The 27902-nt window shown below is 33.9% G+C and overlaps 1 protein-coding gene across 1 annotated transcript in view; it reads right to left on the reverse strand.

Moving 5' to 3' along the window:
• Positions 1-19577: 19577 nt before the first annotated feature.
• Positions 19578-27902, reverse strand: part of LOC114333031 (protein expanded) — a 197575-nt gene continuing 189250 nt past the window's right edge. Inside the window, exon 5 of the mRNA XM_050649110.1 lies at positions 19578-27895. Within this exon, the coding sequence (XP_050505067.1) occupies positions 25995-27895 (1901 nt within the window). The 3' untranslated portion in view covers positions 19578-25994. The remainder of the gene's footprint in view (positions 27896-27902) is intronic.

The following is a 27902-nucleotide window of genomic DNA, read 5'->3' on the forward strand; positions in this document are numbered from 1 at the left end:
AACGAGGCGTTAGACAGGGTTGTGTGCTATCACCCATACTATTTAACGTCTACTCTGAGGTAATATTTGCGAACGCTTCATCGCACTCTTCAGAAGGAATCAGGATAAACGGTCAAAGAGTAAATAACATCCGCTATGCAGATGACACGGTATTAATGACTGATTCGGACCATAGTCTGCAGATAATGCTAGATAGGGTTACTGAGAGTTGTGAAAAATGGGGATGAAGATCAATACTGCGAAAACCAAATTTATGAAAATATCAAGGAACAAATATTTACACCTTCTAATATATGTGAAATACCAACAGCTTGGTTGCAAATATCTTGGTTGCTGGTTCAACAATCAACTTTATTATAAACAAGAAGTAAGAGCGAGAATAGAGGTAGCCCGACAATGGTTTATCAAAATTAAAAGTTTATTTTGTAACAGTAGCATTAATATCAGCCTTAGATGTCGTTTTCTGCATTGCTATGTGTGGTCAATACTTTTGTATGGAACGGAGGCCTGGACACTCAACACAACACTGATGAACAAGTTAGAAGCCTTTGAACTCTGGCTTTATAGAAGAATCTTGAAAATATTTTGGTCAACCCACACCACCAACGAAAATGTTCTGAGGAGAATAGGTACAGATAGGGAACTGCTATAAATTTTATTAAAGTCAGAAAAGTTAGCAACCTGGGACACATAATGCGAAACGAAAAGTACCACCTCGCGCAACTGATCATCCAGGGTAAGATTGAAGGGAAACGGGGTCCCAGTAGGCGCCAGATTTCATGGCTTGGAAATATCAGAGACTGGACCGGCCTTGATTCAACATCTTTGTTTAGAGTCGCATTGGACAGAGACAGATTTGCCAGTGTAGTCGCTAACCTCCACTAAATGAGAAAGCACCATAAGAAGAATAAGATAATAGACAACAGGTTCAAGTCCTTGTCAGTAGCGTACTGATAAATCAGCGGGCCCTGGTTCCAGTTAGTATACGGGCCCCTCCCAATAAAAACACACATTGTATATTAAAAGTTGTTAATAAACATTAAATATAAATCAACATATAAAAACTCAGGCTAATTTAAAACAGTAAAATAATATTAATCCTATCGTTTTTCATACTGACATGACTGATCACTTTACTCTAGCCGTTTTTATATCTAAATAATGAAGCTCAAACATTTTCTACATCTAAGGCCTGGATCCCGCGTACCAACAAAAAGTTTATTAACGCAAGCCGACAATTTGTTAATAGCTTAACGGTGTCTATTCTGACAAACTTTGATATATGGGAACACTGGAACAGGGGAAGTTTTAACTGTGGAACATAATTTTAATTGAGGAACTTGTCATCCTGACACGTTTATGATTATGAAAACTAGCAGGTTGTTCTTAAGTTCATTCAATAGCAAACTTTATACAATATTACGAAAAAATGTTTGTCCGACAAATATGTTAGCTTATTGAAATTCATAATAATACTTTTAACCGAGTTATTAAGCCTTGAAAATGGCCTTTTCGCATTTTTCAAATTTTTAATCGCATGTAACTCGACAACAATCAATTTTAGAGAAAAATGACAAGAGACCTTTTTTGCCCAGAATGACCCAGTTTATCTAAAAAAATATTGCTCGAAATGAAAAAAATATTTTTGTGAATTTGTTTCAAAAAAATGTTTAAACAATTTTTCGACCACGGTACCGCCCGGCACCCTGTGGATATGTTATAAGGACTTCTTTTTGAGTAAGTTTGTTTAAAAATATCGAATCGGAATAATTTCGACGATACTGTCCGGTCTAATTTAAAAAGTAGTTTTCAAGGCAATTTGTCATGTAAACATGTGTTGTGACAATAAACACATCTGCACCGCACCAAACTGAAACCAACGTAAACGTTCTATGTATGATAATGTGAATGGGCAGTCCGATTGCCGGTCTGCAAACACTACGTGCCGAAAACGCGACGTGCATTATAATATGACGCGACCTTCCCTCTTCAATCCTGACCCCCCGGAGGGAGTGTAGTGGTCGACGTGATGTCGTGTATTGTCCGTCTCCAAAGATCTCTGTCTCTGGTCATTTCTTTTAACTCATGCATAGGTCTTTTGCATATTCCTGTAATCTGATCGATCCATCTTGTTGGGGATCTTCGGCCTTCCACCTTTCCTTGTATAATGAGTCTTTCCATGTTTTCTGTGTTGGCTCTCATAACATGTCCAAAGTATTTTAATTGTTGGAGATGGACTTTACTGGAGAGCCGTTGGCTAACTTTTAGCTCTCTTAAAATCGAATTATTTGTTCTATGGTCGGTCCAAGGAATTCGTATCATTCGTCTCCAACAGAACATTTCAGTGGCGTCTATCTTTCTTGTTTCCGAATTTCTCAGGGTCCAAGATTCACATCCGTAAGTCAGTATTGGGAATATTAAGCAGTTGATCAACCTCATCTTTAACGCTCTTGAAATTTGACAGTCCTTCCATATTGTGGTCATTTTTGCTGTGGCGACTTTTGCTAGATCACATCTACGTTTTATTTCCTCCTACGATATGGGAGAGCGAAAGTAATTTGCTGGAGAGCGAAAGTAATTTGCTGGTGTATACACGTGTATAAAATCGCTCCTGCTATTTAGTAAATTTAAGTGGTACAAAAATGATAAAACAAGTGAGTTCTTCAACAACTAATCCACAAAAGTGCACGGACATCATCATCTAAAAAGTGAGTTAAAAATATTAGATAAATACACCTAAATTGCAGAAAATCCTTAAATAGAAGCGAATAAAGACTAAAATCCAGTAAAGTAGCTGAAGTCACTTTTTGTCCAATATTCTTGCTAGACATCAATTCCACCAAAATTAATAGACGAGTCGATTCTAGTTTCAACCTTCGTACCGTTAACACGTATCGAATACGAGCTAGATAGTTATTAAAAAGTAATTAGCAGAAAATTTATCGCTCATTAAGTAGATATAAATAAAAGTTTATTTATATACAAGTTAAGTTTTTGTGAAAGTGGTAAATACAAGTAAGTGATATACGGAATATTGACTACTTTTCACGTAATTATTTGAAACAATAAAAAATATTTTTATTGTATTTTAATATACAATTGTATATACTAGGAACATTTTAAACACATTTTCAATTTTATTTGCGGTCTATACTTACAAGAACTGGAGTCGGTTACCAATAGGGGGACAGGGCCGCACTCACTTTTGCGGGTGATACCTGTTCTTCTAAAATGATCTCCACCGAAACAAGCATGGATCAACAATCTCAACACAACATAAATTCACCGAAAAGCTACTCACAGGTGACAAATCAATTCAAATTCCCTTCAAGAGACCAGGCACTAGTCTTCAGTGCAATCGAAAATACTCCACTTCATGACTACCTAATCCCTCTTGGTAACATTATTCAACCTAAAAACATCATTTTCGCCTCCCGCCTTTCCAACAACCGGGTTTGCATGTACCTCGCGAATAAAAATATCCTAGATCAGTTTTTAGATAACTATGGCCAAATCACTATCCGAGGAGAACTTTTAAAGGCTAGACGACTCATAACACCAGCCGAACGAATTGTCATGTCAAATGTATCCCCGACCATCCCACACCATGTTCTTGAAAAAGAACTACTAAAAATCGGTTTACATCTTGTATCTCCCATAACATTTTTAAAAATCGGCGCAAATCTTCCCGAGTACAGCCATATTCTAAGCTTTCGACGGCAAGTATATGTTAGCCCTCATAATTTAACCATCCCAAGCGCCATAACAATAACATTCGAAAACACAAACCAAACAATATTCTTTTCTCAAGATGGAAACGTCTGTTTCAAATGCAAAAATCCGGGACATAGGGCAGCAGCCTGTACCGAACCTACAAATATATCTACGACGCAACAAACTTCACTAAGCTCTACAGCTTCAAATACTACAACTGCAGCTGACTCGGCTGCACAAACAACAACAGCATCGACTCCTACGCCCACCCTCACCAGTACGACTAACCAACCTGAAACGTCCCAATCTAAACAAGCTCCAACTACATCATCACATCAAAGTACCTTTTCAGAACATACTGAGCCCAAATTACCAAACGTAAATACAGAAGTAACTGAAAACAAAGACACTCATTTAAAACGCTCTATCAGTGAAGTCGCTTCTCCAGAATCCGACAATACACTTCAAGAAAACCCATTTACAGTACCAAAATCTACAGCATCTCGAAAGAAGACAAAGACATCTAAACTTGAAGAAACGCATTCGAATGTATCCATTTGCTCCATGATACATCCTGCCAAAACCTTCATTGACAATCACGAACCACCATTTCCGCTGAACAGTGATCAATTAGTCTGCCTCCTAGAAAACATAGCTGGCTTATTGAACCCCATAATCCCAATCAATGACTTCACTTCTGATTTTAGAGGTCTAAGTGACATGTTAAAGGAAATCCGTCCCTACTTAAAAGAAAGGTCGATAAAAACAAGGCTGACTAACTTGAATAAAAAAATACTTGCTCACCTTGGAGAGGTGGGCTCCGGTATAGAAAGTGATGCATCACAGTCATCATAGATCAGCAGCTGGTTTCTATCCATTGTTATATTCCATATTTTATATTCTTTTTTTACATTCAACTCAATAATACACTGGAATATTGATGGATTCTTCCATCGTCTAGCTATGCTACAGATTATCATTGCCGAAAACTGTCCAGATATAATCTGTCTGCAAGAGACCAATTTAAAACCCCAACAAAAATACAGTCCCAAACACTACACATGTTTCCGTAAGGACAGGATGCTTTTTAACCATGCTAGTGGCGGTGTTATTACATTAGTAAAAAAATCCCTCGACGCAGATTTATTTCCCGTAGTAAGCAATTTAGAAACGATAGTCATCAAAATTGAATCTTCCATGTCCTTCTACATATGTAATATCTACATTCCTCCCAATTCACAGGTAAATTACACAGATTTGCTACACCTTATAGACCAAATTCCAAAACCACGTATAGTCGTAGGTGACTTTAATGGACATAATATAATATGGGGATCTTCTAACACAAGTTCGATGGGAAGAACAATAGAAAACTTATTATATAACTTGGATTTAAATTGTCTTAATGATGGAACGCCTACTAGGTTCAACTCAGCATCGGGAGAATCCTCAGCAATTGACTTAAGTCTCTGTGATCCAATTTTAACTCCATCCTTATCTTGGGAAGTGCTGTCGTTCACCTATGGCAGCGACCACCACCCCATAAAAATCTGCAATACTAATACTCTACCGGAAATACAAGACACATTTGTTCCAAAATGGAAAACCGAGAAGGCTGATTGGGTGAGTTTCTCAACATATATTGATAATTCCATAGAAAGCTGTGAAATTAACTACTGCGATATCGATAAAACAATCACCAATTTTAATGACTTAATACTAAAAAGTGCCGAACTTTATATTCCAAAAACAAAAAAAATATACAATCATCATCCAGTACCATGGTGGAATAAAGATTGCGAAGAAGCAATGCGACAAAGTAAAAAAGCTCTAAATAGGTTTAAACGACACAAAACCCAAGAAAACAAAATTGAATTCAAGCGCCTAAAAGCCAGAGCCCAAATGGTTATAAAAAAATCAAAAAAAGCCTCATGGTCAAAATACGTCTCTAAAATAAACAGTTCTACTCCAATGAGTGAAGTTTGGAAAAGAGTAAAGAAAATCTCCGGTTTGAAGTATTCCTCATCAATTAACACTCTTAAAATTAATAATACTATAGTCTCTACCTCACAAGGCATTGCTGAAACCCTTGCTTCCACCTTTGAACAACATTTCTCTAGCGAAAACTACAACAGTAACTTTAGAGACTACAAACAAGACAAAGAACGCACTATCTTGTCTCTAGAAGAATCCTACGAACACCCCCTATCTAAACCTCTTACTATCATGGAACTGAATAGCTCCTTACAGGACATGAAAAACTCAAGTCCAGGACCCGACAATATCCCTGTTCTCTTTCTTAAGCAACTGTCAATATTGGCAAAACAACATCTTTTGCTAATTTTCAATCAAATCTGGCAACGTCGGCAATTTCCGTCTACATGGTCAAAGGCTACAATTCTACCGTTTTTAAAATCCAGAAAACCTCGACTTGACCCAGAATCATACAGGCCCATCTCTCTAACATGTGGCATGGCTAAATTAATGGAAAAAATAGTCAACGGTCGGCTTATGTGGACACTGGAAAACACTCATTTTTTCTTACCAGAGCAAAACGGCTTCAGACGTAACCGGTCAGCAGTCGACAATATTGTAGACCTACAAAGTGATGTCCAAGAAGCATTAGCAATGAATCAAATGTGCATAGCTATTTTCTTCGATCTAAAGAAAGCCTTCAATACGTGTTGGAGATACAGCATCATCGAAAAACTACACGCATCCAATATTCGAGGACACTGCTTAGCCTATATCGAAAATTTCTTAAAAAACTTCTCCTTCCAAGTAAGAGTCAACAACGTTTATTCAGATTTTCATACTGCAGAAAATGGTACTCCACAAGGCTCAGTACTCAGTCCTACCCTATTCCTAGTTGCCATAAACAACATATTAAATAAATTAGCTAAACCTCTCAAAGCTCGCCTCTATGCAGACGATTTAGTGGTGTACATTAAAGGAGCACAAAAAGACTCTTTGTGCCGAATAATACAGTCATTTTTAACTCGGCTAGAAGAATGGACAGCAAGTACAGGATTCGAATTCTCCGTTACAAAGACAACTGGGATGCTGTTTTCGAAAAAATCACCCGTTGCTCCAGTCCTTTATCTTCACAACAGCGTCATTCCCTTCGAAAACTCTGTGAAATTCCTCGGTATGTGGTTAGATCAAAAACTTTCCTGGAAAAAGCACATACAACACTTGGCGCTAACATGCAACAAAAGACTCAACTTGCTTAAAACCGTATCAAATCGTTTCTGGGGGTCCGACTTTTCTACGCTGCTGCTTCTGTACAAAACACTAATTAGATCCAAAATCGATTACGGTTCAATTGTTTATGCCTCCGCAACTAAGACTACCTTAAAACCACTAGATACAATCCACAATGCCGCACTTCGGATCGTTCTCGGAGCTTTTCACACTTCACCAATAGAAAGCATATATTCCGAAACTGGAGAACCATCATTGCAGTATAGGCGGACAATTTTAACACTTTCACATGCTTCTTCCGTAGCTGCCAATAAGGATCATCCACTATTTGAAAATACCTTTTCCAAAAACAATCACGACTTTTTCTCCAATAGACCTCGTACCGGAAAACCTTATTACATGCGAATAAGATCAATTTTAAATGAACTCGATGCAACAATTCCAGACGTGTTTCACTGTAACATCCAATATCCCACTCCATGGTTAATAGACATCCCAAATTGCAACACCTCTTTACTAGAGTTCTCCAAAAAATACACTAACACCTTACTTATAAAAAACAAACTGAACGAGATTCTTGAACGAGACTACCTAAACTGCACAAACATCTTCACCGATGCCTCTAAGTCCGTTGAAGGTATTGGTTGTGCATTTGTAACTCCAACGTCTACTTTTCAATTTAAACTACCGCATAGTTCAAGCGTTTTCACCGCTGAACTATTTGCTTTGTATCGCGCCCTAAAACATGCAAACCTTTCAAATATTTCAAAGCCTCTGTTTCTCACCGACTCGCTCAGCTCTCTTCTCGCAATCCAGCATCTGTATCCTGAAAGTCCTTTAGAGAAACTAATAAAAATTGAGCTACAAATTGCCCAAGAGAACAACACAACTCCGAAATTTATATGGATCCCATCACATATAGGGATTATGGGCAATGAAGAGGCAGACAGAAGTTCTCGTAATGCAGCAACAAGTGCGATGTCCAAATTAGTGCGCGAGTGTGTATCTAAAGATCTCAAAACGTTTTTTAAACAAAAAGTGATCGGTCAGTGGCAACGCGAATGGTTTCTATCGCAATCTAAACTAAAATCGGTAAAACCAGATACACGACAGTGGAAAACAAGTATTAGTTCGAGGTTTATTCAAACGGTTCTAACGCGCCTACGTATAGGGCACACCAAGATTACACACTCATATTTACTCTCGGCCAGTGAACGTCCCATGTGTGACCTATGTGCTACGCCTCTTACCGTCACCCATCTGTTAATCGAGTGTCCAAAATATCAACGTGAACGTTCAATGAACAATCTACCAAACACTCTACTAGCTTTATTAGGAGAAAACTGTCCAGTAAAAGACTTACTCAACTATCTAATATCTATCAATATCTTGTATCAAATCTAGTTATTTTTTTTACTTGTTAAAATAATTGTTAACCTTTGTTTATCAAGTAATGCCGCTAATAACCTGTTGGTGGATGCGGTAATTTTCTTTAATAAAAAAAAAATAGACGAGTCACTGCGGTAAATAATGGTAGACGTTAATAACGAAGCTACAAATATATCTCAACTTACCGTTTCAGACCTGACCAATCTTATACATAACGCGATTAAAGAAGTTACTAGTAAACAAACACTTGAAATTAAAAATGAAATTGCTGCTAGTTTGGACAACATTTCGCAAATAATAGAACAAAATAAAAAAGTAATTGAACTTAAAAATAAAGTTTGCTTTCTAGATAGAAAGATAAGAAAAAATAATGTGGTTATATTTGGCTTCAAAATCACAGATAAGAATAATTTACTGTCAGAAGTTCTTGCAAAATTAAATTCCCTTTTAGAGATAAATCTCAAAGCAGAAGACATCAACAACGTTTATCAAACACAAAGAGATCCTCAAAAGTCTCCTGTATTTCTCGAGTTTGTCTCCTTTTTAAAAAAGCAAGACCTGTATAAAAATATTGTAAAATTAAAAGGAACAGGTATATCAATAGTAAATGATGCATCCGTTGAGGACCGGGTAATACAAAAAAAACTCTCAAAACATTTAAAGTTAGCCAGAGAACAGAACCTGCGAGCTAAGATAAGAGGTTATAAATTAGAAATAGAGGACCAGATATACACAGTAGATGATTTGGAAGACCTAGAACAACAAGTAGACTAGCCGTCTTCAGATGAAAGTGATACATGTAGCACTAAATCCAACCAAAATATTACTGTTCATAAACATACTGAGGCCGGCACTTCGATCCAACAGAGTGAGAAGCCAGTGTTCAAGAAACGGAAGCGAGGAAAAATTAACTACAGCCCTAAAACGAGAAATCAGAAACAAACTGCGAACGCTAGAAAATAAAGGCTCCTTTATTTCTTTTTGGTGGAATGAACTCTAATTTTGTTTCTTAGATTTTTATGCTAGATTATACTAATTTATTTTTCTTCTTTTGTATTCTGGTGATTAGGGAATTTATTTATTTTTATAATTAAATGATTTATTTTCAATTCTTTTCAGCTTAGTATATCTGTAAATTTTTTTTTTTATTTTCATAATCCGTCTTTTCAGCACGCTTAAATTTGGGTATTATTTAGTTTGAATATATTTTGATGGATTTTGTACTTATTTAATAGAATGAATGAGCCATTATCTGTTTGTCATATAAATGCAAGATCTATCTTGGCTAACTTTATTGCTTTTAAAGATGCTGTGTTTAATAAATTTGACTTAATTACAGTATCGGAGTCCTGGCTAAAACCTAATATTGTAAATAGAGTAGTCGATTTACCGCGATACAAAATTTTCAGACGGGATAGATCTTTGAGAATAGGTGGAGGTACTGCTGTATATATTAAAAATAGTTTAAAGCCTAAACCTATTACTAATCTGGACAATATTACTTCCGAACAGTTATGGATTTCGTTTTGTTATAATAATAAAACTTACGCTTTGGGTTCACTTTACAGGCCTAATGATTTTTCTTATCACGATTTCGCTAACGATCTTGACTTATGTTTAGGTACATTATCGCCATCGTATGACCACAGTTTTTTTGCTTATACGAATCAGTTAGTTCACTCTAGTTTTTATGCGGTTCCTGCGCTTGCAGAAACTCCTAGCAGACTGCGTAGTAGACTTGGAGGAAAATGTAGCTGTTGCAAGATTTAAAATATTCCGATAAAGAATATTCCAAAATTATAATAAAATAATTATGATTATCGATTTTTTTCAAAAAGCTGAAAATTAAATTCATAAATGGTAAAATCCTTTACGTACACACTTGTATAAAATTTGAAAAATAATATTTTCTAATTATTGATTGAATGTATTCAAACAATTAATCACAAGTAACTATCTAAATTGGTGACATTTGGCAACAGTGAGTAGATCTGGTTTATTTATGTATGTTTATTCCAAACATAACCTTATAAACAAACAGTTGTTTATTTAGAGTTATTTATTATTGTTTTCTGATATTTTGCAATTGTTAAGTTGGTTTACTTCGAATTTAATATGTCCTCAATATTGTTACATTAACTTTTAAATATGCACTTTACATCTTGAGGAGCAGGCCTTTGCAGAAATACTGAAAAGCCGGTTGCAAAACAACGCAAAATAAAATAAACGAAATATGTCTTGAGATTAAAGATTCAAGTTGAAGGTGTGTTCTTTCTTAAACTGGAATGATAATTTTGTAATTCTGTAGGCACATCTATTGAGAAGTTACAACCAGTGGCAAAGTGCCTTAAGGGAATCTATGACATATATAATTGAAGGTATGAGTATATGTTTCATATTAATTGTTGGATGATTCTGAGAAAGTGTAAATTTTTTTCATGAATTTGGTACATAAGTCTTTATCTAAACTCTAAAAATCATTGACATCTGTTTTGAAAAACCATGTTCCTAGAAACCATTGATAACAAATATAGAGGGTTACCTCTGCATTCCTTGTATCATCTTACTACCCTATCCATAGTGAGTCTAATTTTTAAATCTATAATAATTGTTTACGTGCTGGTTTCATAAAGATGCTTCAAAAATCTATATGGGTCTTACTAGGCAGCACAGCCATGCCTTTAATAGCTTTTCCAATTATATTTTCAATATGCTTATTCTAGTTAAGATTGCGGGACAAAAAGACCACTAAATATTTGAGTTCATTTTTAGGTATCAGCATTGGCTCTACAGCCCATGGTGGGTCTTGGCCTGTTCCAGAATCAGCTTCCACTCTTTCCTATCCTTTGCTTGGCTTTCCAATTTCTCACTCGAGCATGAATTTTTGGTATATATGGGATTATATTGTGATAACGACCAGATCTATGAAAGAATAGTATGTTGTTAAAGAGGATTGTGGTGACACTATTCATGAATATCTGATAATATTGGTTAATGTGAATGGAGTCCAAAATGGGGTTTAGGCTGTTATATAAAAAACTAGGTCATTAGCATATGGAAGTAGGGTGACATTATCTGGTATTAAATTATGTGAATGAGGAGAATTAAACCTAAAAACTCTATTTATTCTGCTAATCAATATGATTTTAATATATTTTAATATAAAACATATGTTATTCTTTCTAGGGACATCTCCTCTGAAGGAATTACAATTATTTGCCAGTATGTCAAATGAATTTTCAACATCAGTCATACTTTCATGAATTTATTGATGAAAATAAAACTAGGTACATGATTTATTATTTACTTCCAAGGGATTCTAAGATACTATGTGTAAAAAGTCCAATATGCAGTGATGAGCATGCTAATAACTGGCAAAATATGGGATATAACGCCAAAGATGGGAAACATGGGATGCATTCTGAAGTAAAAAGAGATGAAACTGAGAGAAATTATCGATATAAACATATAAATTAACATTACATTACATAGTTTCCCACCTTTAGACATATCAGATGAGTATGAGAACTGTCACTGTGCCAGGAGAATTTTATAAAATACTCCTGTCACAGAGATCTAAAGGTGGGAAACTATGTAATGTTATCGTCGGCTAAGAGTGTTAACCTGCTAACTCCATTTTTCACTGTGAGTGATATTGGGGTAGTTTCTAGGTCTGTGTACCTTCATACCATGTCCCACAAGCCCTCTGGTTCCACTGTAGTTTAGAGATAGCTATTTCTAAACTACATTGGTGTCGGCGGGTTTGTGGGGTGGTGTATGAAAATACACGGACCCAGAAACTAGCCCAATATCACTCAAAGTGAAAAATGGAGTTAGCAGGTTAAAACTCTTATCCAAGGTTATGTTAATTTATTCGTTTATAACGATAAGTTCCACTTCTACCAGTTTCATCTCTTTTTATCTCACAAGTTAATAGTTTTCCATCTTTTGCGTTATTTTGCCGGTTATTAGTGTGAGTGCTCATTACTGTATATTTACGATTCTGTGATTTCTCAATATGATGCTGAGTAGGTATAGATCTGAGTAGGTATATAGTAGGTATCTACAATCCTTTCAAAACAGAAATTTATAAGTTCATTTTATGTACCTATTAAACTTTATTTTAAGGATGAATTTGAAATGCTTGTAGGGAATATATCTGTAAAAAATAAAATTGGTATTGTAAAATTGAAATTCTCAAAATATAATTTATAATTCGAATGTATTATTATTTTTTTCCTCTATAGAAAAGTCCTCTTATTAGTTTTCTCATTAGCTCTTGACAAGACATCAGTACTTCGTTTTTTAGATTCCTCACAAGGATTCAGATCCGGAAGATCCTGCGTAGACGCCAGTACTTACTTAATTACTTATTTCTCTTCACTCCATGCGGAGCATAGGGCGTCAACTGTCTGCCTCCATTCTGTCTTATCCTTTGCACTGATCTTTATTTCTGTCCAGGTTTTCCCAATAGGGCTTTTCATTTACAGTCATTTGTTTCGAGCTTCTGTCATATGTCGTATAATCCGTGTATATTCATAGATATAACAGAATAGATTAGGCCAGTTCGAAAAATAGAGTAACCCAGAACAGTTCGGGTTGGTGGTCTATCTTTCTCTCTCTACTGGCGCTCAGCTTTCTCTCTCTAGCATATGATGGCTGCCGCCTCTGTGTAACTGTCGTTCCATTACTCCCACCTCTTGGTAGATACGCTCACACTCGCACGACAGACAAAGATAGCTAGACCACCGTACTTGATATCAGCGTTACACCCCGATGCATTGAGTGGCATATGACTAGCCTGATCTATTGTTGACATATCTCTGTGTATATTAGTATTATACACAGATTATACAACATATGACAGCAGCTCGAAGCAAATGACAATCAATGAAAAGCCCTATAGCATTAATTTCTTTTTCAACACTTCTTTTCCACATTTCTACGGGTCTACCTGGTCTTCTCTTTCCATGTGGTGTATATTCTAGGGCTTGCCTCGCTCCTTAGTGTGTGCTCCTTCCAACTCCATTTCCTTTTGCATATTATCTTAGATATACATAGGTTTCTGGTTAGTTCTTGTCCATAGCTCTTGGTTTGATATACGGTTTGGCCAGTAAATGTTAAGAATCTTCCTTAGGCATTTATTTATGAATACCTGCATCTGTCCAATACATTTTCTTGACACTTTCCAAGTTTCTGCTCCATATAGTAATACAGTCTTCACGTTGCGGTTCACGGTTTTAATTGTCATCTGATGTGAAGACCACATTTTCCTTAGCATATTGAATGAGTTTGTAGCGTAGACGCCAGTATTGTACTATTTATTTCTGTACTAAGACAAATCACAGAAAAGGCCATCGAGACAATAAACCAGCATATCATGTTTTACCTGACAAAGGCTTTCGATCGCATCCAAGTCGAAGACGTCTTACACTTACTGTATAGAAGATACATGCCAATCAATATTATACGAACCATCGAAAACATCTATTTCCATAATCGAATACAGGCAAAGATAAATGGAAAACTAACACAGTTTATACCAGTACAAAGCCGAGTCAGACAATGGAACCCGTTAAGCCCACTGCTCTTTAATGTATCTAATAATGGACGAAATAATACAAGCAGTATGTAAAGATCATGGTTACAGAATGGGGAACAAAAAACTCCAAATATTAGGTTATGCAAACGACGCCGCATTAATCGCCAAGACAGAAGACAATCTCCAAAGATTAACACACATCTTCAATACAACAGCCAAGAAATACAATATCAATATATGATAATATCAGCAGAAAAACACATGTATGACATCTAAATACCCACTACGAGGTAAAATCGAAATTGATGGGAAAATATTAAAGCAGGAAGCAAGGTTTAGATATCTGGGAATAGATATACCCAGTTATGGAGATGTTGAAGAGGAAGTACGACAACAAAGCTTAAAAGCAAGTAAAGCGCTGGGATCTCTTAATGACACAATCTGGAAGAACGAACACCTAAGACAAGACACAAAAGCAAGAATCTATAAAGCAGCAATTAGACCTATATTGACATACACGGCAAAGACAAGACCTGACACATCTAAAACGAGACGACTACTAGAAACAACCGAGATGAAAATACTTAGACGAATATCAGGGAAAAGTCTGTTGGATAGAGAGAGATGCGAAAACATAAGAAGATCATGCAATGTAGAAGACATAAATGGATGAGTGACAAAACGGAAACTGGAGTGGAACGAACACATTAGTAGAATGGCAGAGAATAGGATAGTACGAATAGCACGAGATAAGTCACCAAATGGATGAAGAAGTATTTGCAGACTAAGAAAAAGATGGTGCGATAATTTAGACAATTTAGGAGGCTAACATTGAAGAAGAAACAGTCTTTAAAGCCTGCCTACAAGAAGGAAGACTCCTCTTGCTACGGCGCGTCGAATAATATATCGCTTGTACTATCCCGGAGAATTTAAAACCGTATTTCCGATTGCATTTTTAAAACTGGAAGTCCTTTGCCAAATATGTCACCTTTAGTACCATCCAAAATTTTGTTTATATAGAAAAAATTATTTAGTTGAAAATAGTGGTACATAATCTCAATGAATCCATTAAAGCTGATACATTTAGTCTTCAAAACAACAGTAATAATTATTTATGAAACTATCGATAAATTGTCAAGAGCTTCGTAAACGTTAATTGTAGAAAAGTATTCCTTATTTCGAAAAATCTATTTCAAATTTGTCCTATTTATTTTCGAGCAGTGTATCAAAAATAATGTTGAGCAGTATAACATACGCTGTCATGCGCTTGCGTCCGGCTGCAAGGTCTCGATGCGCAGTGGGAAAAATGGAACATTTTTTCATAACGTACTTCACGGCAAGTGACTATACTGCTTGTTGTATAAACCTATATACTGTGGTATGACTATATTGTTTTTGCTGGGGATCTTAATATTAATTTTTTAGAACCGAGTAGCCTACAATGTAGAACTCTACAGTCAATTTTTGACACTTACAGCCTTACGCAAGTTGTTGACCAACCAACAAGAGGTCCAAAACTACTCGATATTATATTATGTACGGAAGCTTTAAAAATCAGTAATGTAAAAGTTACTAAGTGTCCTTTAGTATCAGATCACTCCATGCCATCTTGTTACTTTGGATCACCGGGTATAAAAAAATTTAAACCTTTTGAATTCACTTTTCGTGACTTTAGAAATTTTGAACCGCATTATTTTCATCGTTATCTACTTAAGGCTATGGGTACATAATTCGCAAATATTTTACGTGTATCCCTACTTTTTCTGTCTTTACACGGCAAATTGCGTGTAGTAAAATTCACACTGGTATGGATATGTAAACATTACTAGAATGTCATTCTACTTGAAAATGTCATCATTAATTTAAAGAGATGGGTTTTGAATGTTCTTGGATAACTGTTATTTTTATAATTGGAAATTATTAATTCAGTTAATAAATGTGATAATTTTTTCACTAACTATGTATTCAGTGATTGTAATAATTTATTTGTACAACAAAGACTAATACTCAATCGAGAAAAGAAGAAAAGTGTTAAAGTGATTTTTTAATAATATATTGTTATGGAACGCTTACAATTTTGAACATCTTTAACAACAAAATACTTGGATCACAAAATATATTATCCTAATGTATTCTCTGCTTGGATGTTCCACAAATAATACACAATAAATAACTTTTTATTAAGTTCACGTCTTAAATCAATTATTTATCAAATACACTATATTTCAATAATATTTAATCAATAACTCAACATATTCCCGATGCAATGTCAAATATTTAAAATTGTCACTGATTGTCAGTGTCTGACTGACAATATATGCTGACAATATTATATTCGGCTGAGTGCGTTGTAAGACAAAGATAGATTTGGAAAATATTACCACGGCATTGTGTTTATTTTTTTCGAATCCTGAAAAAACCAATAAATATTTTTGAAAAATTTAAACGCAGAATGAAAGACTAAATTATTACCGAGGGCCGAAAGTCCCTTAGAATAAATAAAAAGTTTATTTTAAATGATATATTTGAAACTAAAAATCACACTAAATTTTCTCTTAGTTTTTCACCCCTGTAACTTATTAAAATAAACATTATAGAAGTTCTCAGGGACTTTCGGCCCTCGCTAATCACGTGATCTTTCATTCTGCGTTTAAATTTTTCAAAAATACTTATTAGTTTTCTCAGGATTCGAAAAAAATGAATCTCCATTTGAATAGCATTGCAGCCGAAAATACGTTCCGATCCTCTTAATGATATTGAAAGTAAAATCAACGTATTAAATTCCACTATTCTAAATTTATTTCAAATTCATGCACCTCTTCGTCAAATTAAAATTACAAGAAAAAAGGCTCCATGGTTAACAGACACATTAAGGTATATGATGAAATTAAGGGATAAAGCATTATTAAAATTTAAAAAATCAAAAAATGAGAATCATTGGAATTTTTACAAATCAATTCGTAATGAAGTTAATCATGCAATTAAACGCGAAAAGAAGGCGTATTTTGAATTTCAGTTACGGCGAGGAAAAAATATGTGGAAAGAAATGAAGAAGCATAACATCATTAGTAATAAAAAATCGTCGTCATTTATTCCTGATCATTTGCAAGATCCGGATTCTATAAATAATTATTTCGTTCATGGTATTGGTGGTCACGACATTCCTGATGCTGACGTTTTAAACCACTATTCTTCTTCTAAATTTCCTGGTGTTGATAATTTTAGTTTTACAGTAATTGATGAGTTAAAGGTATATGAAAAAATACTCTCAATAAAATCAAACGCTTCTGGACATGATAACATTAATATCACTATGATTCTTTATTGTTGCCCCTACATTTTACCATTTATTACTCACATATTTAATTTTTGTCTACAAATATCTATTTTCCCTTCTGTTTGGAAAGAGTCGAAAGTCATACCTCTTCCAAAAACTGATAGTCCTGTTGACTACAATGAGCTGCGTCCTATAAGCATTCTATGTACCTTTTCTAAAATCCTAGAAAAAGTGATGGATGAACAAATTAGGCAACACATTACCAAATTTCACCTCCTACCAGAACATCAGTCAGGTTTCCGTCCTGGATATAGCTGCACTACCGCACTTCTTAAAGTTTTAGATGACATTTACTCTTATATTGACTCCAACTACCTGTGCATACCAGTTTTATTAGATTACTCGAAGGCATTTGATAAAATTAACCACCCTCTACTTCTCTCACTATGTAATTTTATGTCTTTTAATAAACAAGCGCAAAAAATGTTGAAGTCATATTTAGATCAAAGATCTCAAAGCGTGTTTTTAAATAAAAAGTCGTCAAATAAAATTTACCTATCACGAGGAGTTCCGCAAGGTTCTATATTGGGACCTTTGTTGTTTTCGATATACACCTCCCAGTTCTCAAGTTATTTAAATTATATGAAATCTCACTATTATGCAGATGACACACAATTGTACTTAAAATTTAAAGAATCAGAAGTTGAAAATGCTTGTTCTAAAATTAATAAAGAACTAAAATCTATTTCAGACATTTCACACAAATTCTGCTTAAGCATAAATCCCTCAAAATCCAAAGCCATGCTGTTTGGACGTAGAATTGAGAAAAATCGAGTAAATAATAAAATACATTTAAAAATCAATAACGAAAATGTAATTCTATCTAATTGTGAAAAAAACCTGGGACTCATATTAGATGACTCCCTAACGTTCTCTAATCATATTTCATCAATAATTCAGAAAGCATTTTGTAATTTAAAACTTTTATTCTCACATAGACAAATGTTTAATAGAACCACTAAAATTATGCTCTGCAATAGTTTAGTGCTTTCACAGTTTAATTACTGTGATGTAATATATGGACCAGCATTAACACAACTAGATCAGAATCGTTTGCAACGAATTCAAAATATGTGTATCCGTTTCATTTGTGGTATCAGACGTCGAAATCCAACTTCTAAGCATCTTGCGGATCTAGGATGGTTAAATGTTAGTAACAGGCGTATTCTTCACGGATCAGTATTATTTCATAAAATAATGCTAACCAAAAAGCCCTATTATTTATATAAAAAAGTTAAAAAAAGGTCAGAAGTACATAATATTAATGTCAGATTCAAAAATAAACTTAATATACCGAAACATAAAACCTCGTTATTTCGATCTTGCTTCTCTTACAATATTGCTAATCTGTACAATATGATCCCTGAAAATTTCAAAACTTTACCCATCTCTCAATTTAAATCCAACGTAAAAAAGTCTCTATTTAATAATAGCATAAAATTAAAATTTAGATTATAAACAAGTAAATTTGGCTGCATTCGTTTAAATGATTGCAAAGTTTATTCAATAAAAATTTATTCAATAAAAATAGATAATTAGTGTTATTATCATATACGATAAATTTATTTTAGCATGTAAATAAGGTCTTTAGGTTACACTAGCATAGTAATTATTTGTATTGCGGTTACGTGGAAGAGCGCTTCTTAGCTGGTGTTTCTAGGAACATCATCTAAGAGCGAACGTCGCCTTTTGCTTTATTATAATTATTACTGTTTGTCTAGTTTGTATTTTTTTTTTGAAAAAAAAGCAATAAAGTCATTATTATTATTATTATTATTATATAATTACCGGTACTCAAATAAAAAAATAGCGAAAGTAATCAAAGTAATCAAATCATTTTTATCCCTTAAACAGATCGGTGAAGGTCGTTGTTATATCGGAATACCTATACAAAATACCTACCTACTGAGAAATACGATTCTCGATATGATTACCGGTACTCAAATACAAAAATAACAAAAGTAATCATAGTAATCAAAGTAACGAATACTGTAAATGATTACTTTATACAAAATACGTACCTACTGAGAAATGCAATTTTCGATATGATTACCGGTACTCAAATACAAAAGTAATCATGGTAATCAAAGTAACGAATACTGTAAATGATTACTTTATACAAAAGTAACGATTTGTAACGAATACTCGAAAGTAACTATAATCAACATTACTACTGCGTAGTGTGATCAATCAAAATTTGCAGCCCCTTCTTTGCTGTCCTCAATGGGTTTTGTGTCGTCTGCATATCTGAGATTATCCACTAGTATTCCGTTAATTGATAAACCTTCATTGATGTTTTTTAGTGCCTCTATAAACATCTCTTCTAAGCACATATTAAAGATTAGAGGGGATACTACATATCCTAATCTGGTTATTTAATAAAATGCAAGATAGTTTTTATTTATTTATTCAATCTTACATTACATTTAAAATGATGGCAGCACCATACACTCGGAAGCTTTATGCAATTTGGAATCAGGAAAATAAATAAACAAACAAACTGAACAATACTAAAAATATCATTATTCAGATTAATATAGAATTTGAGCAAGTGTATACAATATCGCTAAAAATTGGATACTTTTGTGCATAATACAATAGTAACCGTTATGTACAGACAGGGATGCTTGATTGGACCGGAGTAAAAACTTTGTAATAAAAATTTTGAAAGCTAAAATATGAATTGTACATACATTCGTATCGTTAAATTTCGAGTACTGAACATACTGAATAGCAGATATAATAATTAAAAGTTCAACAGATTAAAATTTATTAATTTCTACCTGGACCGAAAACTTAACCACACCATTCAAATACAAATGACTTTGTAATAAGCTTAAGATTAAGGCTTTATAAAATATTTTGAAAGGTACTTTATACTCTTCAATACGTATCTTAGTGCAGCCGATATGTGAAACGATTGTGCATTTAATGATAGAAGCATATAATTTGGACCACATATACTACACATATGAAGGTTCAAATTTAGATACGAGGCCATCTCAGATTTTGCTTCTTACAAAAATGGCGGGCATTCAAAATGGCGACTATACATGTGTGACTTATAGCACGATTTTGAACGAGACGTCTGATTTCATCCAAATTTGGACTATAGGTTCTTTCTTTGATGTATAAGATCGAGGTCTTAAACCAAAAGAATCGGTTTGCCAAAAGTTGTTTTTCCTGCTTTTTATGTAAAAATATGTTGTTTTTTTTTCAATTCTTGCACCCTGTATATATTAATTTTTCAAAAAGTTAATATCGCCATTGAAAACAGCGTAAAAATATTTTTTAGAAAATATTTTGAACTTTTTAGTTATGTTAATTACCATTTAATAAATGCATAAATATCTTCACATGTACCTAGGTGCGGCATGTACTAATGCCCGCCATTTTTGTAAAAGACAAAATTGAGATGGCATCATATCTAAATTTTAATCTTTGTATGTGTAGTGTGTGTGGTCCAAAGTATATACTTCCACCATTAAATGCACAATAATTCTTACTTTATTTGCACGAATCTGCCGCACATAGGTTCATAGGTACATGTCAAGATACGTTACATTTATTAATTGGTAAAGTAATTAACATAACTAAAGAGTTCAAAATATTTTCTAAAAATTATTTTTACGCTCTTTTCTACGCCGGTATTACCATTTGAAAAATTATTATATACAGGGTGAAAGAATTGAAAAAATAAACAACATATTTTTACATAAAAAATCAGGAAAAATAGAACTTCTGGTAAACCGATTCTTCCGGTTCAAAACCTTGATCTTTTACGTCAAAAAGAGAATCTATATACCAAATTTGGTTAAAATCAGATTTTTCGTTCTAAGGTTATCATGCTATTAGTCACATATGTATAGTCGCCATTTTGAATGGCTGCCATTTTTGTAAAAGGCAAAATGAGAGATGGCCTCATATCTAAATTTAAACCTTCTACCATTAAATGCACAATAATTCTTATAATATTTGCACGAATCTGCTTCACAAAGCTACATATGAAGAGAAGTTATGTATTTATTAAATGGTAATTAACATAACTAAAAAGTACAAAATATTGCCTAAACAATATTTTTATGCTTTTTGTAATGCCTGTATTACCTTTTTGAAATATTAATATATACAGGGTGAAAGAATTGAAAAACAAACAACATATTTTTACATAAAAAATCAGTAAAAACACAACTTCTGGTAAACCGATTCTTCCGGTTCAAGATCTCGATCTTACTCATCAAAAAAATAACCTATATACCAAATTTGGTTGAAGTCGGACTTTTCGTTCAAAAGTTATCGTGTTATTAGTCATATGTATCGTCGCATTTTGAATGCCCGCCATTTTTGTAAAAGGTAAAATCTGAGATGGCCTCGTATCTAATTTTGAACCTTTATGTGTGTACTATTATGTGGTCCAAATTATATGCTTCTATCATTAAACGCACAATTCTTATATTATTTGCAAGAATCTGCCGCACTAGTGCAGCCGGTATGTGAAACAATTGTGCATTTAATGATACAAGTATATAATTTGGACCACATATACTACACATATAAAGGTTCAAATTTAGATACGAGGCCATCTCAGATTTTTCCTTTTACAAAAATGGCGGGTATTCAAAATGGCGACATACATATGTGACTAACAGCACAATAACTTTTGAAAGAGACGTCAGATTTCAACCAAATTTGGTATATAGGTTCCTTTTTTGATGTATAAGATCGAAGTCTTGAGCGGGAAGAATCGGTTTACCAAAAGTTGTGTTTTTCCTGGTTTTTATGTAAAAATATACTGTTTTTTTTTAATTCTTTCACCCTGTATGTAATACTTTTTCAAAAAGTTAATATCGCCATTGAAAAGAGCGTAAAAATATTTTTTTAGGAAATATTTTGAACTTTTTAATTACGTTAATTACCATTTAATAAATGCATAACGTATCTTCACGTGTACCTATGTGTGACAGATTTGTGCAAATATTATAAGAATTATTGTGCATTTAATGGCAGAAGCATATATTTTGGACCACATATACTACACATAAAAAGGTTCTAATTTAGATATGAGGTCATCTCAGTTTTTGTTCCTTTTACAAAAATGGCGGGCATTCAAAATGTCGACTATACATATATGACTAATAACACGATAACTTTTGAACGAGACGTCACGATTTCAACCAAATTTGGTATATAGGATATTTTTTTTATAAATAAGATCGAGGTCTTGAACCTGAAGAATCGGTTTACCAGAAGTTGTGTTTTCACTGTTTTTTATGTAAAAATATGTTGTTTCTTTCTCAATTCTGTCACCCTGTATGCATTAATTTTTAAAAAAGGTAATACCGCTATTGAAAAGAATGTAAAAATATTTTTTAGAAAATATTTTGAACTTTTTAGTTATGTTAACTACCATCTAATAAATGCATAAAATATGTTCACATGTACCTATGAGCCGCAGATTCATTTTGAATGGCCTCCAGTTGTCTCAGAAGACAAAATCTGAGATGGCCTCATATTTAAATTTGAATCATTGTATGTGTAGTATGTGTGGTCCAAATTATATGCTTCTACCATCAAATGCAAAATAATTCTTATATTATTATTTGCACGAATCTGCCGCACATAGTTACCTACATGTGAAGATACCTTATGCATTTATTAAATGGTAATTAATATAACTAAAGAGTTCAAAATATTTCCTTAAAAATATTTTTACGCTCTTTTCAACGCCGGTATTACCTTTTCGAAAAAGTAATATATCCAGGGTGAAAGAATTGAAAAAAAAACAACATATTTTTACATAAAAAATCAGGAAATACACAACTTCTGGTAAACCGATTCTTCCGGTTCAGGAGATCGATCTTACACATCATAAAAAGAACCCATATACCAAATTTGGTTGAAGTCGGAATTTTCGTTTAAAAGTTATCGTGCTATTAGTCACATATGTATCGTCGCCATTTTGAAAGCCCACCATCTTTGTAAAAGGTAAAATCTGAGATGGCCTCATATCTAAATTTGAACCTTTGTATGTGTAGTATATGTGGTCCAAATAATATGCTTCTATCATTAAATGCACAATTCTTATAATATTTGCACGAATCTGCCGCTATTACTTACATTAGTTTTTTAATGCATCTTATTTTAAACGATCTTTAGATATTTTTTTCTTCTGTGAATCTGTAGAATTGTAATTTTTAGTTATATTATTATTATTTAGGAAAACGTAATGGAATGACACACTATACCTCGTTTTTTAAATAGGAGGAATAATTATTTCGGCGTCGTAATGCTTGTTTGTAATTGGTCCAACCACAGGCAAGTTTACTCCACTAAATTATAAAATTTAGACACTATTGATATTTATGAAATTTTGACACTAATGGCATTTATAATTCATGGGTCATATCGGCGATTATTTGTGTTTTCCGCCATATTCATTTTAGACCAGTAAGTATATGTTTTTAGGTGGATGTGAGAGGTGGCATTCAGATTTTTGCGGATAAAGTTAGGTGATAACTTCGTTAATAATAACTGATTTATGCTCCGTCTCAAATATGCCCGGAACATTAATAAAAAAAATAAAATATTTAAAAATTTCAAAAAATTTCGTTTTTTTTTCTACTTTTAACTTAAAAACTGTTCATTTTAGAACAAAGTCCTACAGGAATAAAACAAAGATAATTAAATTTTCTATCACATGCGATTAGTTAAAAATGTCTTAATTTATCACCCTTGCTTTAAAATAGCAATAAATATAAAATAAGGGGGCAAAACAAACTTGTCCTTATTCAATGATTTTCCATCACTTAGGTTACACTTGGAACCTTCCTAATTCGCGTAGAAAATTTTTGTAATGTGCTAAAACCGTACACCAAATTTCATTAAAATTGACTTACTAGATTTTGCATAATAATTATGCAATCTAAACTTTTTTACAAAATTAAAATTTTTTAAAATATTGCACAACAAAAACTAGAACATACAAAGATTTGTCAATTTTTTTACATATAAAGAAGTACTCCACCTATCTAATGCACTTTACAGAATTGAAATCGGATTATTTAAACAGCCTCAGCAATGTTTTAAAGTTATAAACAATTTTTTTGGCTTATAAACAAATTAGTGCTGTGGCCAGGAGGGGGTGCTACGTTATTTAGATGGACTTACCCAAGCTTTTTTATGTATTTTGACCCGTAGAATACGACTTTTTTGGGTAACAGTTGATCCGGATGTCGAAGATTGTTATAAACAAAGAACTTGAGGAATTACATAAAAATCGTTTTTCGCAAAATAATATTTTTTTGTATTTCTTGGGTAATTCTAAGCAAAAAATGTTCTTACAAGTTTTTTCGTAGGATGCATAGTTTTCGAGATAAACGCGGTGGAACTTTCAAAAATCAAGAAATTGCAATTTTTGAACGCGAATAACGTTTGATTAAAAAATAAAATAGCAATTCTGCTGAGAGCATTTGAAAGTTTAAGTCAAATTATACCGGTTTTAATTATTTGCATTGCTAAAAATTAATTTTTTTTATTATTAAACAAAGCTATTTGTTTATAAGCCAAAAAATTGTTTATAAATTTACACATTGCTGGGGCCCCTTAAATAATCCGATTTTAATTCTGTAAAGTGTATTAGATACGTAGAGCACCTCTTTATATGTAAAAAAATTAGCCAACTTCTAAATGGTCTACTTTTTGTTCAAAGATTTTAAAAAATTTGAACTTTCTTAAAAACATTTAGATTGCAAATTTATTATGCAAAATTTATTAGGTCGATTTTAATGAAATTTGGTACACGATTTAAGTATGTTACAAAGAATTTCCTAAGCGAATTACTATGGTTCTAAGTGCCACCAAAGTGGTTAAAAAATATTGAATAACATCAGACTTATTTTGCCCCCTTATTTTGTATTTATTGCTATATTGCAGAAAAGGTAATACCTTAAGACATTTTTTACCAGTCGTATATCATACAAAATTCAATTATCTTTATTTTATTTCTCTACGACTTTGTTCCAAAACGAATGGTTTTAAAGTTATAAGCAAAGAAAGCAGAAAAAAATCGATGTTTTTCGAAATTTTTAAATATTTTAATTTTTTTATTAATGTTCCGGGCATATTTGAGAAGGAGCATAAGTCAATTATTATTACTGAAGGTGTCACCTAACTTTATCTGCAAAAATCCGAATGCCACCTCTCACATCCAAAAATAGACGTTTTTTCGCAGATCCTTACTGGTCTATTTAATGTTTAGATTTTTACTCTGCATTTTTATTATGTATGTATAAAAAAACAATTGTTTTAGAACTGTCACTCTTTGGCGATGTATTAGTGTAACATAATATTTATGGATTAGCGTCGAAGACTGACATGATCAACCAAAAAAGAAGATGAATCTGGTTATTTCTCTAGTGACATTATTGGGTGTAAATCTGTCTTTTGAGCTTACTCCTCCTATTTAAAAAATGAACCTTAGTGTTGCTGAACAATAATTATTGACTAATATTTAAAATAAATACTTTTTAATATTGTATATAAATTTCACATGACATTAAAATGTGCATATTTAAAAATGTTTTTAATTTCCTAGTAAAATTTTACTTACAAGATTTTTATTAAAAATAATACATTTTTACTCTGGTCCGGTTTCAAGACACCGACAGTGTGGCTAACATATAATGAGAGCAATGGGAATAAGCCACAAAATCGGTGAATTCCCTAAATATATTGCAATGATGGCACCCTGAGTAAAACAAAATGAATTCTAATCTACCACTGGAATGAACAGTTTTTAAATTGGCGCACTCACGAATGGGACTGCATAGTCTTGTGTTTGACACGTACATCGGTTAGGACGTAATTATTGGGCGTAGCTCGAGGTATTTCCGGCAATTTGTCACCAGGATGCCTGTGATGAACCGAAGGCGTTTTTCTAGTTTGTTGCTTATGTTTACTACTATTTAATTCCGTAACTGGGTATTTAGAGCGGGAAGGGGAGGTTAAAGATTGCCGTGAGACCACTTCATTCGGATGCTTCGGCATTACAAAGGCTTTCGTTTGCTTTAGAAGCGATCTGTCATTGCACAATGCTGATATCAATGGCAAGTCCATTTTCTTACTTTTTTCTCTTAGAGTACGGATATCTAAAGCCGATGCTTTATTAGTAGGAGATCCATTCTGAGTTTTATCACTTGTACTTTTCTTTAAATCAATATTACTACTATTAGGAATTTCCACTACTGGGATTATTTTTTCGGGAATTGGGGGTGGTGGAGGAGGAGGCGGCATTCTTCTAAACTTTGGGGGCTGTTTCATATCTAAAGAGTTGAGAATATTGTCGTCAGATCTGGTTCTCATAAATTTCCCAGGTCTATTCGGAGGTAATGGTGGTGGTGGAGGATCCAGGCTTCCGGTTGACGAGATGCTGGGGGCACCATAAACAGGTAACTGAACATAAGTATCTGACAGATTCTGACTTGAAGCGTATCTATTTAAATAAGGCGTACTTCTGTAGAATATCGGCTGTTGAGCTAGCGCTGCCAATAGAGAGCCTTGTTTAGCCTCCAAATACTCTTGTTTGCTTATAGCTGGTTCCTTTAACGGAAAAACAACAAAATCAACGTCACTATACATTTGTTGTTGATACTGCTCTATTTGTGACCTTGAAAACTGATTTGTGAAAACCGTCGTTAGGGCTGTGGGAGGTGGTGGGGGAGGTTGTCTTGGAGTTGGTGGTGGAGGCGGTGGGAGAAACGTACAAGGAACCAGCACACTTGCCTTACTAGCGGCAACATCTAAATAATTATTTGGAGAAACCACTGTGTTCTTTACCGGCGGAGGGGCTCTCGGAATTTTTGGAGGGATTGGTGGAACAGCACTAGGCGTAGAATAACTTGGTGACGAACTAACACTTACTGCACTAGCGTGAGCCGTTAGTACACTGGGTGATCTAGTGGTAATAAACCTAGCTCCTGCTTCTTCAAATGGGTAAACTGGAGGTGGAACTGGAGTAGAATTTTCAGGATACGGTGGAGGACTTCGTATCATTCGTTCAGATACACTTGTACCATCGTCAAATTCGAGACATGTATTTTCCGCTGCCGGTAACTTGGTTAGTTGTGCACCATATGGTGGAGGTGGAGGTCGAAACCGCTGTTCCACGCTGTCAATTCGTTTCGGTGGAACTGGTACATATCCTTGGTAAGAAGAAGGTAAAGTGACATAATCCGAATCCGAGTCTAAGGTATGACTAACACTTTTACACAAGGGATATCGCCCTACTATCAAATCTGATAGTTCTTCTGCAGAAAGTAATGTTTGTTTGCAGTCCGTAGGGTCGCTACCATCTCCGTGAAATGAACCAGAGTTGCTTACGTTTGAATTTGTCCTGTCCCTAAAAGGTCCATCAACATGATCCTCTGGATTGGAAAATGGTTCGCTCGATGGATTGGAAAATGGTTCACTCGATTCACTATATTGCTCACTAGGAGCAGTATAGTGATCACTGGAACTGAGTGTATATTGTTCACTGGAGGTTAAGGTGTAAACTCCACTAGTGTGACTACTTGGGGCAGGTCCAGATGTATACACAGCTTCGGTGGTATCCAGTTCAATGCATGTTGCATCGCTGAGCGCTGAATTTTGGGCAGTATGGGAGTATCCCAGTTCTAAGCTGCTTGTAGTAGAAGATCTTCGTCCTTTGACTTCTAAAAT

This window comes from Diabrotica virgifera, chromosome 4, assembly GCF_917563875.1.
Source record: "Diabrotica virgifera virgifera chromosome 4, PGI_DIABVI_V3a".
In the NCBI taxonomy this organism is placed as follows: domain Eukaryota; kingdom Metazoa; phylum Arthropoda; class Insecta; order Coleoptera; family Chrysomelidae; genus Diabrotica; species Diabrotica virgifera.